This window comes from Cygnus atratus, chromosome 4, assembly GCF_013377495.2.
Source record: "Cygnus atratus isolate AKBS03 ecotype Queensland, Australia chromosome 4, CAtr_DNAZoo_HiC_assembly, whole genome shotgun sequence".
Lineage (NCBI taxonomy): Eukaryota > Metazoa > Chordata > Aves > Anseriformes > Anatidae > Cygnus > Cygnus atratus.
The window spans coordinates 4,216,500-4,230,880 of record NC_066365.1 but is presented as its reverse complement, the minus strand read 5'-3'; the positions used below and the strand labels follow the sequence as shown (position 1 = coordinate 4,230,880).

General features: G+C 33.6%; 1 protein-coding gene across 3 annotated transcripts in view; it reads left to right on the top strand.

The window, feature by feature from the left end:
- Positions 1–13,206, top strand: part of SEC24B (SEC24 homolog B, COPII coat complex component) — a 43,838-nt gene extending 30,632 nt beyond the window's left edge. For all 3 annotated transcript variants that reach the window (XM_035540505.2, XM_035540497.2, XM_035540514.2), the window contains 13 exons: positions 656–774; positions 1,132–1,187; positions 1,496–1,702; positions 2,323–2,446; positions 3,083–3,241; positions 3,713–3,886; positions 4,550–4,660; positions 5,389–5,564; positions 7,145–7,282; positions 8,233–8,337; positions 9,397–9,489; positions 11,157–11,260; positions 11,866–13,206. In XM_035540505.2, coding sequence (XP_035396398.1) covers positions 656–774; positions 1,132–1,187; positions 1,496–1,702; positions 2,323–2,446; positions 3,083–3,241; positions 3,713–3,886; positions 4,550–4,660; positions 5,389–5,564; positions 7,145–7,282; positions 8,233–8,337; positions 9,397–9,489; positions 11,157–11,260; positions 11,866–11,980 — 1,681 coding nt within the window. In that variant the 3' untranslated portion in view covers positions 11,981–13,206. The remainder of the gene's footprint in view (positions 1–655; positions 775–1,131; positions 1,188–1,495; positions 1,703–2,322; positions 2,447–3,082; positions 3,242–3,712; positions 3,887–4,549; positions 4,661–5,388; positions 5,565–7,144; positions 7,283–8,232; positions 8,338–9,396; positions 9,490–11,156; positions 11,261–11,865) is intronic.
- Positions 13,207–14,381: the final 1,175 nt, after the last annotated feature.

Below are 14,381 nucleotides of genomic sequence, written 5' to 3'. Positions count from 1 at the left end.
AGATCACAGTTACCTAGATCAACCAGTGCCACTTTCTGTATGTTCCTCATTTTTGCACCGGAACAATATGTGTGGGATTTTTGTTGGTGCTTTTATGTGAGGATTGATAAACTTCACTATGGTCACGTCTTTTGAAAACTAATTTTTCATCCTGTAGAGGATGAAAAGAGGATGAAACTCTGAAAATTATTTTCTACAAAGTTGTCTTAGGAAACTTTTCTTTCTGATAACGACACCAGCATGTACATATAATTCTTCTCTTACATTTATTATATTATTTTTTGTTCAGAGTATTACTGGTATTTTGTTAACAGATTCTCAGAAGCATACTAATTTATTTTTTAGGAAAATTTGTGAAATCTCATGCAAAGCCTACACAAAAATCAGTACATCCAATTAATTTATATCCAGATGGCAAGAACCAACTTTTGCCTCTTACTTTTGTTGAAAGTCAAGGTTTTCAGCACCTGATGAGTTATATTTGCAGACCCATTTAGTCTGCAAATTCTAGAAATTCCATTTAGTTTTTCTGTCTGTGTTTTTAATGCCCACATGGTCCACAGGATAACTAAATATTGCATTGTAGAGACACTGGATTTTGGTTTAGAGAAATTTAGGGCTTAATGGTTTGTTTTGTTCTGTTTTAATGTTTCAGGCTGCCTGGAGACTCAAGAACAAGAATAGGGTTCATAACTTTTGACAGCACTGTTCATTTTTACAACTTGCAAGAAGGTTTATCTCAGCCTCAGATGCTGATTGTTTCAGATATTGATGGTAAGTAACTACATTTTTGAGAAGCTCTTTTTTTTTTTTTTTTTTTTAACTCCCATGGAAAGATTGTCTCTTACATATTCTGGTATTAGGGTAATTTTATTAAAATGAGAGGGAATATATTTTTCAAAAATAGTCATATACTTTTTGCAGAATAGTTGGTATTTTAACAAGTGAAATTCAAATACTAATTTTTTCTTCGAACAAAGCAAGCTTTGCTGAGACTGCTTTTCACTCTAATATGTTATCAGAAAAGTAGACCTTATTTGGTGGCACTTGTATCTATGGGCAATGAGCTGTTTTGTTCTATTTTAATGTTATTTTTTATTTACTAAAGTGTGTTTTCCCTTTTTCCTACAGATATTTTCCTTCCTACACCAGATAGTTTACTTGTAAATCTCCATGAAAGCAAAGAGGTATGACTACTCAAAATAGATCACTACATTGAAGCAGTTAAATATTCAAAATAGATTTTTTAAAAAAAACTTTTAATTCAAGACTATATGTAATGTGTAATTCCAGTGTTACTTTTTAACGATAAAAATATTACACTTTGTTCAACACAGTGTAAAAGTTCTAACTGTTTTTCCCAATTTGTTTAAACTGAGCTGAAATATTTGGTGGAGATTGTTCATCATTTTGGTCGTGGCACTACAGCTTTTTAGAAATAGCAGAAAATCTTAAGATTATAAATCTCATAAGCAGCTTTCCATCTGTTTTGCAGCTGATAAAAGATCTACTGACTGCGTTCCCAAATATGTTCACCAATACGAGAGAAACACACAGCGCGTTGGGCCCTGCTCTTCAGGCTGCATTTAAACTGATGTCTCCAACAGGAGGTCGGATATCTGTGTTTCAAACACAGTTACCATCCTTGGGTGCAGGGCTTCTGCATTCCAGAGAAGATCCCAATCAAAGGTCAAGCACAAAGGTATAAAAATTTCATTAATTATTTATCTCAGGAGCCTAGGGGACTGGACGTTTCTGACTTGCATCGTCCACAGACCAACTCTTGTTTTTTGTTTATAGCAATTTGCTAACTTTTAAATATTCAGTGTCTGTGCATGTATGATCACTAATTTATACATGCGTGTGTTTCTCGACAGCAAAACCTTTTTTTTTGACAGTGAGAAGAAGCTGCAAGTATGTTTTGACGCAATTTATTATCAACTAAGGCTTTGAATATATATATATATATATATATATATATATATATATCATGTATATATAAAACTATGCCTAAAACACGATTTCATTATTTTTGGCATTGTAAATAAAGTATCTAGTAAATGTTAGAGTTACATGAATGTTTATTTGTATGAGAGTGTAAACTTCTCTGAAGTGAGTATTATACCTGCTTGTAAAGATGATCTAAAAGAATGTGCAACATCAAATAATTTCTGCAGGTATTTTGAAATGCCTATAAAATTTTACTTAAATGAAACTTACTTATGATACTTTGCTATTGAACGGTATATCTGTTGTTCCTTAAATTCTTATGGAAGCACAATCACTATTTTAATTCTTTTCCATATAACTTTTTCACCAAAGGTGGTCCAACATCTTGGTCCAGCTACGGATTTTTATAAGAAGTTGGCATTGGACTGTTCAGGCCAACAGATTGCTGTGGATTTATTTCTCTTAAGTTCGCAATATTCTGATCTAGCTTCCCTTGGTAAGGAGTGCCTAATATATGTATTTGTTCCTCCCAAAGTGTTGTCTGTCTGTGAAAAGCACAGGCTACCTCAGGAATTCTTTGATCTTGTAAGTCTTTATGCACTCTTGTAAATGCAGCTAATACTGCATAGGAATTGACTTAGAAGTTGGTATCAGCAAAGAACAGGAGTATTGGATTGGTAGTATCAAAGACAATTTATTCTGAGATTTCAGTTTTAAACTAGAAAGTACTCTTCTGCTCGAGAATAGAAAACAGGTAGATGGCAGGAAACGAATGAAGTTTAATCATAGGAGGAGAACGCAGTTCTCACCTTTCAGTATTAAACTAGGATTTGTCTCTGCACACACACTTAGTTTTATGTCTACGTCATTAAATATTCTTGCAAGCACTCCGTACTACCTTTGGCAGCTAAGACAGGTTATTGAAGTAAGTGTATATTGAGGTAACTGTGTATTGGAGTGACTTGTTAATGTCTTCAGTGGCCTGAGTCAAGGCCAGCTCTTTGTCGTCTTACAGATGTAGTTCATATCAGGAAAAAGGTCAATATAGATGTGACTTGAAGAACATTTTACACAATCTTCATGTCCTGACCTCATGGTTTACCTTCTAACAACATCTTTTCTTCCTTCACAGCTTGCATGTCCAAATACTCTGCTGGGTGCATCTATTATTATCCGTCTTTTCATCATATTCATAATCCTGCTCAGGCTGAAAAGTTGCAAAAAGACCTTAAAAGATACCTTACGAGGAAGATTGGTTTTGAGGCAGTTATGCGCATAAGATGCACAAAAGGTATATTGTAAATACTCTTACATATGGGAAAACAGATGTAAACATGTTAACTGTCATTTTGAATGTGCTTAGTCTTCAACAAGATCAAATTTCAATCTGTGTTTCTTTCACTGAAGAATCAGATTTTTGTCACCTTTCCATCAGTATGTGCTGTTAGTTTTTGCTATTTGGATATTAGTTGTTTTTTTTTTGTTCCAGTTTTTAGTTAAGACTGCACCATCTCATTTCAACCAAGTTGAAATGTATAGTGTAAGAGCATTGTTCAGTTTGGAGCATTCAAAATTGAATATGAAATGTATGGGATCACTCTGAAAGGTGTGATGATTCCAATAAAAACCGAATCTGCTTAATATTTGGCATAAATATTTTTTACTGTATTTTTAAAACATAAGGACTGTGGGCTTTAATTATTGAAGGAAGTTTTTCATGCTGTTACAACCTCATTGTCTGAATTATTTCATCTGCTTCTAGGTCTTTCTATACACACTTTTCATGGGAACTTTTTTGTACGATCTACTGATTTATTATCCCTTGCCAATGTCAATCCTGATGCTGGATTTGCAGTACAAATGTCCATTGAGGAAAGTCTCGCTGACACATCCTTGGTTTGTTTTCAAACAGCTCTTTTGTATACTTCCAGCAAAGGTAAAGGCATTCAAATGAATTGACCACTGTTTTTGTCTGGTTTGTTTTTAAGGTAATGTTTGTATAGCTCTTTGCACAGCTTTTTGTTGATCTTTATAACTCAGGGGAATCTTGTCAAAGTTAGGGAACCTACTTGGCAGTTAGTCACATAGTATAAAACTTCATAAGCTCTATTTTGATGGAAAAATGGAGTTTATCTCAATTTTACGTAATCTTGTTCAACAACTTTACTTAAAAGGCATATCATTGTTATAAGCAGTAACATATTTGGCACTTAATTTATCCAAAATCACAGAGCTGTGAAAGTGGTGGATGCTAGTGTACCGGGTGGGCATAAAGAATAGCAGCTACTTTCTATTGTGGAGGATGCCACAAATTTTAGAATGGCAAACTACGTACTTGATCTGTGCAGTCAAAATGCTTGGTGTGGACATTATAAAGTAGTTCATGTTATGAACCTGTGCTGGTTATTCACTTGAATACTTGAGAGCATTTCAGAATTTGAGACAGGAGTGAGAAATGGCATTACAGCAAACTCCTCTGACTGGTGTGTTTTTACCAAGAGTGCATCTTGGACGAGAGGAGATGCACTGTAATGACTGAATTTGGATACCTCTTCCTACCAAGCAGTACTGTGTGATAATTTCTACTTTTTTTTATTAGGCGAACGTCGAATTCGAGTGCACACACTTTGCTTGCCTGTAGTAAATTCGTTGGCTGATGTATATGCAGGAGCAGATGTACAAGCAGTTGTATGCCTCTTAGCAAACATGGGTGAGTTTCAAATGTCTTTTCACATGTTCTCTTTTAAAGTAGCAAATGAAGCCTGGCTATTCATTTTCCTGTTTGTTTTTTGTGTGCTTTAAAAAAAAAAAAAAACAGGAATGGGGAGTACTTCTGACATCTCCACTTTCTGCGTTAGTTTTCCGTGCTTTCAACCTGCCATTGCTAGATTGAGGATTCTTGCTTATTCCCTACACATGGGCCACAAGTGGATGTTTCATAGATTGATCTCTGCTTGTGAATGTTACGGCTCCGTGCAGGATTTTAGTGTATGCCATGTTGTATATTAGTAGTCAAATGAATTACAAAAAATGAACAGTACTTCTGTATCTTGTCTCAAATGTACATTCAGTCCAGCAGGTGGCTTCCTCCAACCAAAAGATTTGCAGCTTTTTCTTAGCAGAGAAAGATGGAACTTAAGTTGCACAAACTGTTATGCCGTGGAAATGATGAGAGAACATTATTTTTGATTTTTTGTCACAAGAATTGTTGCAAATCATCTTGGATGTACAATAGCAAATAGTTTAATCAATAGCTAACCTACTTGCATAATATTTAAAACATGATGTGTACATAGTCTCATGTTCATACTACAGCTTAAATCAAGTATTAAAACTCCTATTTTTATTTTTTAAGCATTGTAAAAGGAAGCTTCTGTATGGAAAATGGAACAAATGAGGTAAACTCTACTAATCTTTTTTATTCTTCTAATCCAACAGCGGTGGATCGCTCAGTTTCATCTAGTCTTTCAGATGCAAGAGATGCCTTAGTTAATGCTGTGGTAGACTCTTTGTCAGCGTATATGTCAACTGCCTCAAATCTGCAGCAGTCCATGCTGATTGCACCAAATTCCCTCAAGTTGTTTCCATTGTATGTTTTGGCTCTTCTCAAACAGGTATGTATAAGCTAGTAGTAGTGACGTTTGATTCATTGTTCCATTGGAGGAATTGAGCAATGTCCTTTCCTATAATTATCAAAATAGAGTTTTCTTTTTTGAACTTACAGGACGGAAACAAAAAATGACCAAGCTTATTTTAACTGATTAGTGCCTGAACAGTTTTTTGTTTTTACTTGAATTTTAAAATATATTTTGTTATTTGATTTTACAGTGAAAATCATAATATATATTGTAGCAGCAATTCTTAGATTCTTTTGGCAACTAATTAAAGTTGCCCAAGGGGGTTGTTGTAAGTGTCTTATTAGTACTTCATTTTATTTTGTGAAGGAAAATCATACAGTTTTCAGTGCACGTGTTTGTATTTTCAGGTACTAAGAAGGAAAATTTAATTCCATGGAAATGAAATGAAACACATTAAAGAAGCTAAAGTGAATAGTTTAAAGTTCACATAAAAGTAGTTACTGCTTTTTGATTTTTTTAATATATTTTGTGTTAACAAAAATCATACTGAAATATAATGAGAGTTTACTGCAGGGTTTTATCTTCAATAAATCTCATAGCTTCAAGGTATTTAGTGCTTGACAGTTGAGTGTTCATTTTTTCTTATTATAAACGAAGATTTATGTAAATTATGTAAGAAATATAATAATTTATTTTCATTTGGTTTTGTGATGATTTTAGTGTCTAATGTACTGATTAGGACTTTTTAGCACTCACATAAGTAAAGCAAGTAATAGTGGGGGAAAAAAAAAACATTTAGTATCAGGAGAATCTGGGTAAAAGATAGCTTAGAGTAAGAGCTGCTGAGAAAATAAGTAATTTATAGAGGTTTTACCTTTATTAACAATAATAAGAAACTAAAACTGGAAAAAGAGGATTTGCATACACAGCTTTGGTGGAGAGGTGAATTTGCACATTGGTTGTAGGAATATTCTCCATTCAGTCAGAAGATGGTGCTTTCTCCGTTGTGTTGTTATCGAGAGAATAGTCTTATCGGTTGCTTCTAGGGGAGAGCTGAAAAATCCAATAGGATGGAGAGTTAAGAAATAAATCTTTATTCTGTGAGAGCCTGGTTTCTGCTATAAGATAACGAAAGTATATTTCCATTCCAGAGCTTTTCCTTACCATTTCGTCTTCGCTAATATAAAATCAGATTCCATCTTACTATCCACTTGAGTATCATTTTTGAACCCTGCTGGGCTCTCTTCTTCCTATGTCATTGTGTCAGTGAATTTCAAAGGCCGGTACCACTCATAAAGCATGAAAATGTGAAATGCTGGTCCTACCACATAAACATTTTACACAGTGGGGGATTTTTTTTAATCTATCTTCTTTTTCATCAGTAAGGAGGGAGAATGGATAAAGTTTTAAAAGGTATTCAACTTGTATTTAATTAGGAATTTTCTAACATAGCATATGTTTTTATAATAAACTGGGATTTTCTGATGTATCTAGGTAAGATGCATGTCTTTACAAAAGTTTTGTTATCTTTAATTGACAATCCCCCAAAATAGGAAATACACTGTTTAGGTGTGACATAAAACACAGGTTTCATGATTAACAATATTTTCTTACAGAAAGCCTTTAGAACAGGCACTAGTACACGCTTGGATGATCGTGTATATGCGATGTGCCAGATAAAGAGTCAGCCTCTCATTCACCTGATGAAAATGATACATCCCAACTTGTACAGAATAGACAAGCTAACTGACGAGGTGATGTACGAAGCCTGTTTTGTAATATTTTCTAGTTTTAATGGAGTGTTGCTTAATGTGCTGTAGTAATTTATTTAAAACTTGTTACTGTAATGTAAACTGGGCATTTTCCATAATTTATTACATATATATACACACACATATATTTATATGCAGGTACAATAGTATGTTATGAAGAGATCTGTGGTTTTTTCACCTTCTTTCAGTGATCACGATAATTTCAATTATATAAAGAAAGCAGAGAAGATTGGATGCCTTAGTTGGCTATCCAGTGTTTTTGTGTGTTAGAACTCTCAGTGGGAAATGGATAAAATTTGGTAGAGAATACTAGGTATTGTATATTGAAACCAGATAAAGTTGCATGAAATAACAAAGAGTCAGAGGAACCACTGAAAGATGTGAATGAAGCAATTATACTTCTAGATTGTCATGATCAGACTGAGGAAGTACTTTTTTACGAAACGAGTTTTTATTGGTAAGCCCTTCGTGCAGGGAGGTAGCCTATGAAATGGGTGCATTTATTTCTAATGCTAAGAAGTAAGACTAGATACAAGAAGTAAGACTTAATAGTTATTTAGTCTATTTGTGTTATCCAAGAGGGGAGGCAGTCTTGTCACAGTCTGCTTTAATCTGAAATTATGCTGGGAATTTCTTTGGTGGTGTTTTGTTTTGTTTTCTTCAGCATTGCTCTAACCAGATTGTTTGATCAGATCAATTTTAGTGCTGTGTAGCCATTCCCATATATTAGTTTGAAGGTGTTTTTAAACAAATTGGTTGATCTAAGTGAACATTTTAGATTTAACATGGCACTTTGTTATATGAGAATTCTCAAAACATTTGTAGAGATTACCAGTGTTTTTCTTCCTGTTTTATCACACCTGCTTAAGACAAAAATATCGAATTACAATTTATTATTATTACGGTATTATTGACTGTTGTTTTCTTTACAGAGTACAATACATGTAAATGACAGAGTTGTTCCTCAGCCTCCTCTTCAGAAGTTATCTGCAGAGAAGTTGACAAGAGAAGGAGCTTTTCTTATGGATTGTGGTTCAGTAAGTGACCAGTTTTGCACATTCCTGTTTTTAAAAAATAAAAGATAAAATAATGCTTAATTGTTGAAAGCAGCCAACTCAACCTTAGCAGTATAATGAATCAGCATCCTAAGTAACCTGGGAATACTCTGTGTTCCAGTAAAAGGCTTTCATATTTTTGATCTGTGTAAAATCTCTAATCGAGATTGCACATTAAGGTTTCAAAGGTTCATTTTTTCATGCTAGACAAATTGAAATATGCCAAGAGTTCATATCAAGTTTTTTTTTTTCTGGAAATAATGGATTTCCATTTTGAAAATTTTCTTTTAATGGTTATTAAATTGCATGTACTATAGTCTGTCTATAACAAAGCACTTGTCATTGAGGGAGGAACTTTTTCAGTTACACACAAATGTAAGTAGTTTTATGGTATGTGGCTCGTGGCATAAGAGTTGCAAGAGTCGAGGGATTTGTAGAGAGTGAATAAAACCTGTAAATACAGTTTAAGTTAATCATAGGAATTACCCTGAAAACACTTAATGGGATATAACATTATGCTACTCTAATAATGCAATAAAATAGGCTGCTGTAATGGCACTGCAGAAGGAAAGTGCATTGAAGTTCAGGGGCTGAGTGTGAATGTCAAATTCGTTTCTGTCTTCAGATGTCCAAAATAATTATTTTAATGTGTTTTGGTAATTAGTGCTTTATTATAGCTTGTTGAGATTGGAAGTCAGTGTGCAGTAACTGACAGAGTTGCGTGACTTTATAAAAATCTAGTTTTTGTATTTTAGGAGGTAACATACATTAATTCTACCAATATAGACATGTCCTGCATCCTTTCAGTATTTGTTTTAACTGGGTTTTGGACATTTAATCATCTTTTTTCCAAATGGTACCAATTATTACTAATTCGGTGTACAAATAATGAATATAGAGATGTGAATTGCAACTGGAGCTCTCAGGTGATTAATTTGCATGACTGGTGTTTCCTGGTAATATTCCAATTTCATTACTATTTGTCTCTTTCTCTAAAATGTTTGCAAGGCCTTTACTAAAAATGATTCTAACATTTTACAGGCTTTCTATATTTGGATTGGAAAAAACTGTGATAACAACTTCATAAAAGACGTCCTTGGATACCCAAACTATGCGTCAGTACCACAGAAAATGGTAGGTGTTTTAATGATCTGTGCTGTATAATGCTTACATTTGGAAGCTATATTTAATCTATTTTTTTCTGAATCGTCAGTTTTTAATTATGTAACTGTGAATTAGGTTGTTTTTTTTTTTAATGGACACAATCTAACTTCTTGCCAGCTTTATAGAAAACATAAGTTGTCACTTAGTTTTAAGGAAAGAATATAAATGTGTTCACTGAATGTCAAAAAAAATGTTCAATAATATAATTGTTTTTTGTTTTGTTTTGAAACGCATTTGGGCCTACAAAAATATTGTGAAATTTTGTAGATCACTTCTTGATTCATTTCTTTCACAAACGTTAGTTGTTCAGATTGGAGGGGTTTTTGTTGATATGATTTTTTGAAATCTTACGTTCAGTGAATGCGGTGTAATATACCAGGTGTATGATATTAGGGGATAGGTCTGTATGTAAAGCGTCATGTAAAGGTCTGTATGTCAAGTAAAATTAGGTTTTGTTCAGCTTCCAGGCACGAGTCTGGACAAACAAAATGCTTTTAGCTATTAGAACATCGAAGACCCTTCAATGTGTGTTTTGGCATAGGAATTTTTATGTTGTAACCTGGGTCTATGATCTTCTATGGGAAACAAAGCAGCAATTCGAGAGGACTCCCTCTTCTGTGGAGAGTGGCTCCAAGATATCAACAACTGGGGGATAAGGATGAACCCTGTTGAGATACTCTAGAAAAGTTCTGAATTGAATGGTTATATTCAGATAGTACCAAAAATGTGTTAGGCACTGTGGAAACGTAGGAAGATACAAAGGGAAAAAGCAAAAGAAAAGCAGTACTTCTGAGAACAGGTCAGAAAGAGTGGTGAGCTTTAACACTACTATAAAACTGGACTGTTTGTTCAAGGTTTTGTATTTTGCTTGTATTAGCAAGATATAATTGTTCCCTCTGATCTACCAGTGGTATTATTAATAGACAGTGTTTTCAGGAAAAACTTTAATAAACAAAGGATGGCTTTTTTTTTGAGATGTTAAATAGCATTTATTGTAATGAAAAATTAGAGAAAAAAGTAACGTACAAAGTTGCTATCTTTGCTTTTAAATTATATTCCCCATTCATTTACTACAAAGGCAGTAGTGGATGTAACACAAAAAATCCTCCCTGTTATAGATTTGTGTTAAATTATATCAACCCTGGAGTTGGTATATTTAGTTCAGTGAATGCCTCAAGCGCTTTTGTGGTGGTGGATTTTTTTAAGCTCATTTTCCAACCAAATAATCCCTTATCTTTGCATTGAACTTTGCTTACAATTCACATTTTGTTTCTCCATGTTTCATTCATCTTTTCAGTGGTGCAAAAGACAGCATATAGGAACTTGGTTGATAGGGAAAGAAGGCAGGAAAACTGTGAAAGCAGCATTTTAAAAAGATTACTGTTTACATGAGCTCACTTTGCAAAATCTTTTGCACATAAAAGGCAGTTTAAGATAAAGGTGTACTGCTTCCTATAAAACACATATTACAATATTGTATTTTAAGCTGAAGAAAAAATGTGTATATGTAGTACATGGTAATTTCGTAATAGAAATGGTGGTTATTCTGTCATTGGGCCATGTCATGAACATGAGGATCTGTTCTTTAAAATAGTTCTGATAATAAAAGATAACATGTTTCAATTACCTTCAATCAGACACAACTCCCTGAGGTAGTTGCACTTTCTTCAGAAAGGACGCGGTCTTTCATAGCCTGGCTGAGGGACAATAGACCTTTAAGCCCAGTTCTTCAAGTAATAAAGTAAGTATTTCTGTTAGATACTGAGTGATTATTGGAAAGTCGTACTTACAGTTTCTAACTGACACTGAAAAGTGGGGGTGTCTAGCTCAGAAGAAACCAAATACTATCTCCTCTACACTTGATAGAGTGTTGTTATCTAAAACCCCTGTGCAATGGAGATCTGTAAATTCTGTTGTCAAATGAGGAAAAAAGGAAGAAAAAACATTCAAATTCTGTATACACAGATGTATTTTTTTCTGGGTTTAATCTTTATTGGGATTTAATATAACACTTTCAGAATTCATTGCCATCAGCATAATTGTGTACATCTAAACACTAGATCATTTTTATGCTTCTGTTCTTGTGTTTCTACAAGATACTTTAAATGCTATTTCACCTACCTTTCTCCCATGTTATGCTTCTTAAAAAGATGCTGCTGTTTGATAGTGATCACAGACTCCAGGGGCTTTTTTCTTAACTCTGGGATATTTGTACTATAGTATCTTGGGGCTGAATCTAGACTTCAAAACACGATAAGCAATTCATTAGAATGTATGTCTCTACTTGAATTTACAGTGTATCTCTTGCTAAATGACTAAAATATGTTCCTCTACCTATTCATTCAGAGATGAAAATCCTGCCAAGACAGAGTTTTTTCAGCATTTAATTGAAGATCGGACAGAAGCAGCTTTCTCTTATTATGAATTCTTACTTCATATTCAACAGCAGATTTGTAAATGAGCAAGGAGTAAACTAGAAGAAAAATCCTGACTCCAGATAGAAGCTTTGGCTGAGAGAAGTATATGGAAAGTTACAAAAGTGGATGTTTGTTCTTCACAATATACAGTAAACGGCACTGGTTTGGAAACTTTACAGCTAAAGGAGGAGATGTATACATTTCCAGAAGAGTTTTGCAGATTTACTTCAGTCTAAAAGTGGTAGGAATGATGAAGCTGTTTTCAGTAGTAAACTTTAAATTGGTTTATCCACATTTCCAGTAGTGCAGCGGTATGGTGCTCTGTTTATTGCAAGCTGGTGATTCTATGTAGCTATGTGGGATGATATTTCTTAATGAAATGTACAATTAGGTAAAGCCTTTTTTTCTTACGTTTATTATGGTAGGCCTTCAAGATTCAAATTCTTAACAGAGATGTCAAAGGGCAGTGCTGTATGTTGGCTGTTTATATGAATTTCTTCTTAAAAGGAACGATTCATATTTAGTAAAGACTTCAGCGAATTCCCTTTGAAAGTTGTAGAATTTCACTAAAGTAAATGAATTGTAGAAATAAAATATATAATGTACATAAGTATTACATTTGTAAAGAAAATGTAAAAATGTAACTAAAAAAAAAGACTTAGCTCAGTGTGCTGAATTGTTGAGTGCTCAATGATGAATTGTTTCAGTCCCAAGCTAGACAGTGAAGTTGACTATTAAAACATGCTTATAAAAAAATCCATGTAGAAGGAACACGGCTTCTTGTTCTGTTTAATTTTTAGGTGGATTTATTTATGATTGGCTTAATAATTAAAAATATTTTGCTTTATCATGTGTTTTTATATTTATGCAAATACTATCTTTTTGCAACTGAACTATATATTGAAGAGAACATGTTTACCACTTTATTTTGCAGACCTCTGGAAGGGAGGAAAAAACGTTGCACACTCTGAAATGAGCTATCGATACAATACAATAGTTAAAGTTCCGAAAACCCTCCTTATATATTATCCTAAAGAAGACATATCTGCTAACCTTGTTTTACGTTTTGTAAACTGCTGTAGTCTTGGTCCAGGTTTTCTGTAACTTTTGTCTGCTGTTTAGAGTAAGCATGGGTGATCACTCAATCTAACTTGACGATATGATTTCTGCTGTGATCTAAAGGGGGAAAAAAAGGTGAGGAGGGGTGTAAAAATGAATTAGCTTGCAACAAGGGAAGTAAAGGCTTTAAAATACCAAATTTCAAAATGCAGTCACATAGTCACATTCTTACATCTTTCCAAAACCTTGTTCTTGCTAATATTTTGGTAACTTAATTGTGAAGTTTCAGATGGATTTAGCTCAGATTTTGAAACTTTGTTGTGAAATTGGGATGGTTTTGTTTCAGTTTTTTTTAGTGACACATTAGAAATAATTCACAAAGTATAGTCACTCATACATAGTACTTTTTGTTTGTTTGATGAAATATAACTAAAATGATTAAATACCAAAAAGTAAATAATAATTAGTATGATTACATTTTATTTTAAAGTAGTCTTGAGAATGTTAACATGTTGCGTAACTGCTGTATCCCCTGAAAACGGAACTTGAATAGTTGAGAAAAAATGTTCTAGCTATTATTTGCAAATGCTTTAAAAAAGTTACCCTAGTTAATTGTTCAAGCGATGTTATTCTTCATGTTAGCATCAACTCATTGTTTGGGGAAAATATAATTTACGTGTGTGTTGTCCTTAACTAAATGTTTTTAAGTTACCTAAAAGAAACTTACCTAGAAGAAATTACTTGAGAATTTTTTTTCCATTTAGTAAATTATCATGTAATAAATGTCTGAGGTGATGTTGAATGTTGTCCCTAAATCAGACCACCAGGATTTCGGTAGTGATATGCTTGTTCATAGATGGCTTCACAGTGGGTGAAAGCTACACACTGCTGAAGACTGGGGCATCTCAAAAATTATTTGTAATTGCAAAGATGAGAAGAGATGTTACAATTTAAGTGCCCCATGACTTGTGAGCTTGGTATTGAATACCTAGGAACATCCTATTCCATGATTAATTGCAACCTGTTCTGTAAAACCATTATTTAAAGCTTTATTCTTCTATCATTTTTTGTATATAAAAATTATAACAAGTACAGCAAGAGCTATTTGTTCAGTAAAATCCTAACACAGTACAGAATCTAGGGTTTTTGTTGTTGTTGTGACTTTTTTAAATTAGTTAGTGGAGCACATGTACTTCCTGACTGATGGTTGTTTTCAAATTTAAGATGACAATCCCATAGAAGTATTTTGAATTGAAACATCTGTGGATTTAGCACATTGATTTTAGTGTTTTGAACAACAAAGTATCTGTAGGTATGGAAGTAGCATCTGAAAGATGGCTGTACTTACAATGGCTTGGATCAAATCACTGTACTGAAGGTGCATGC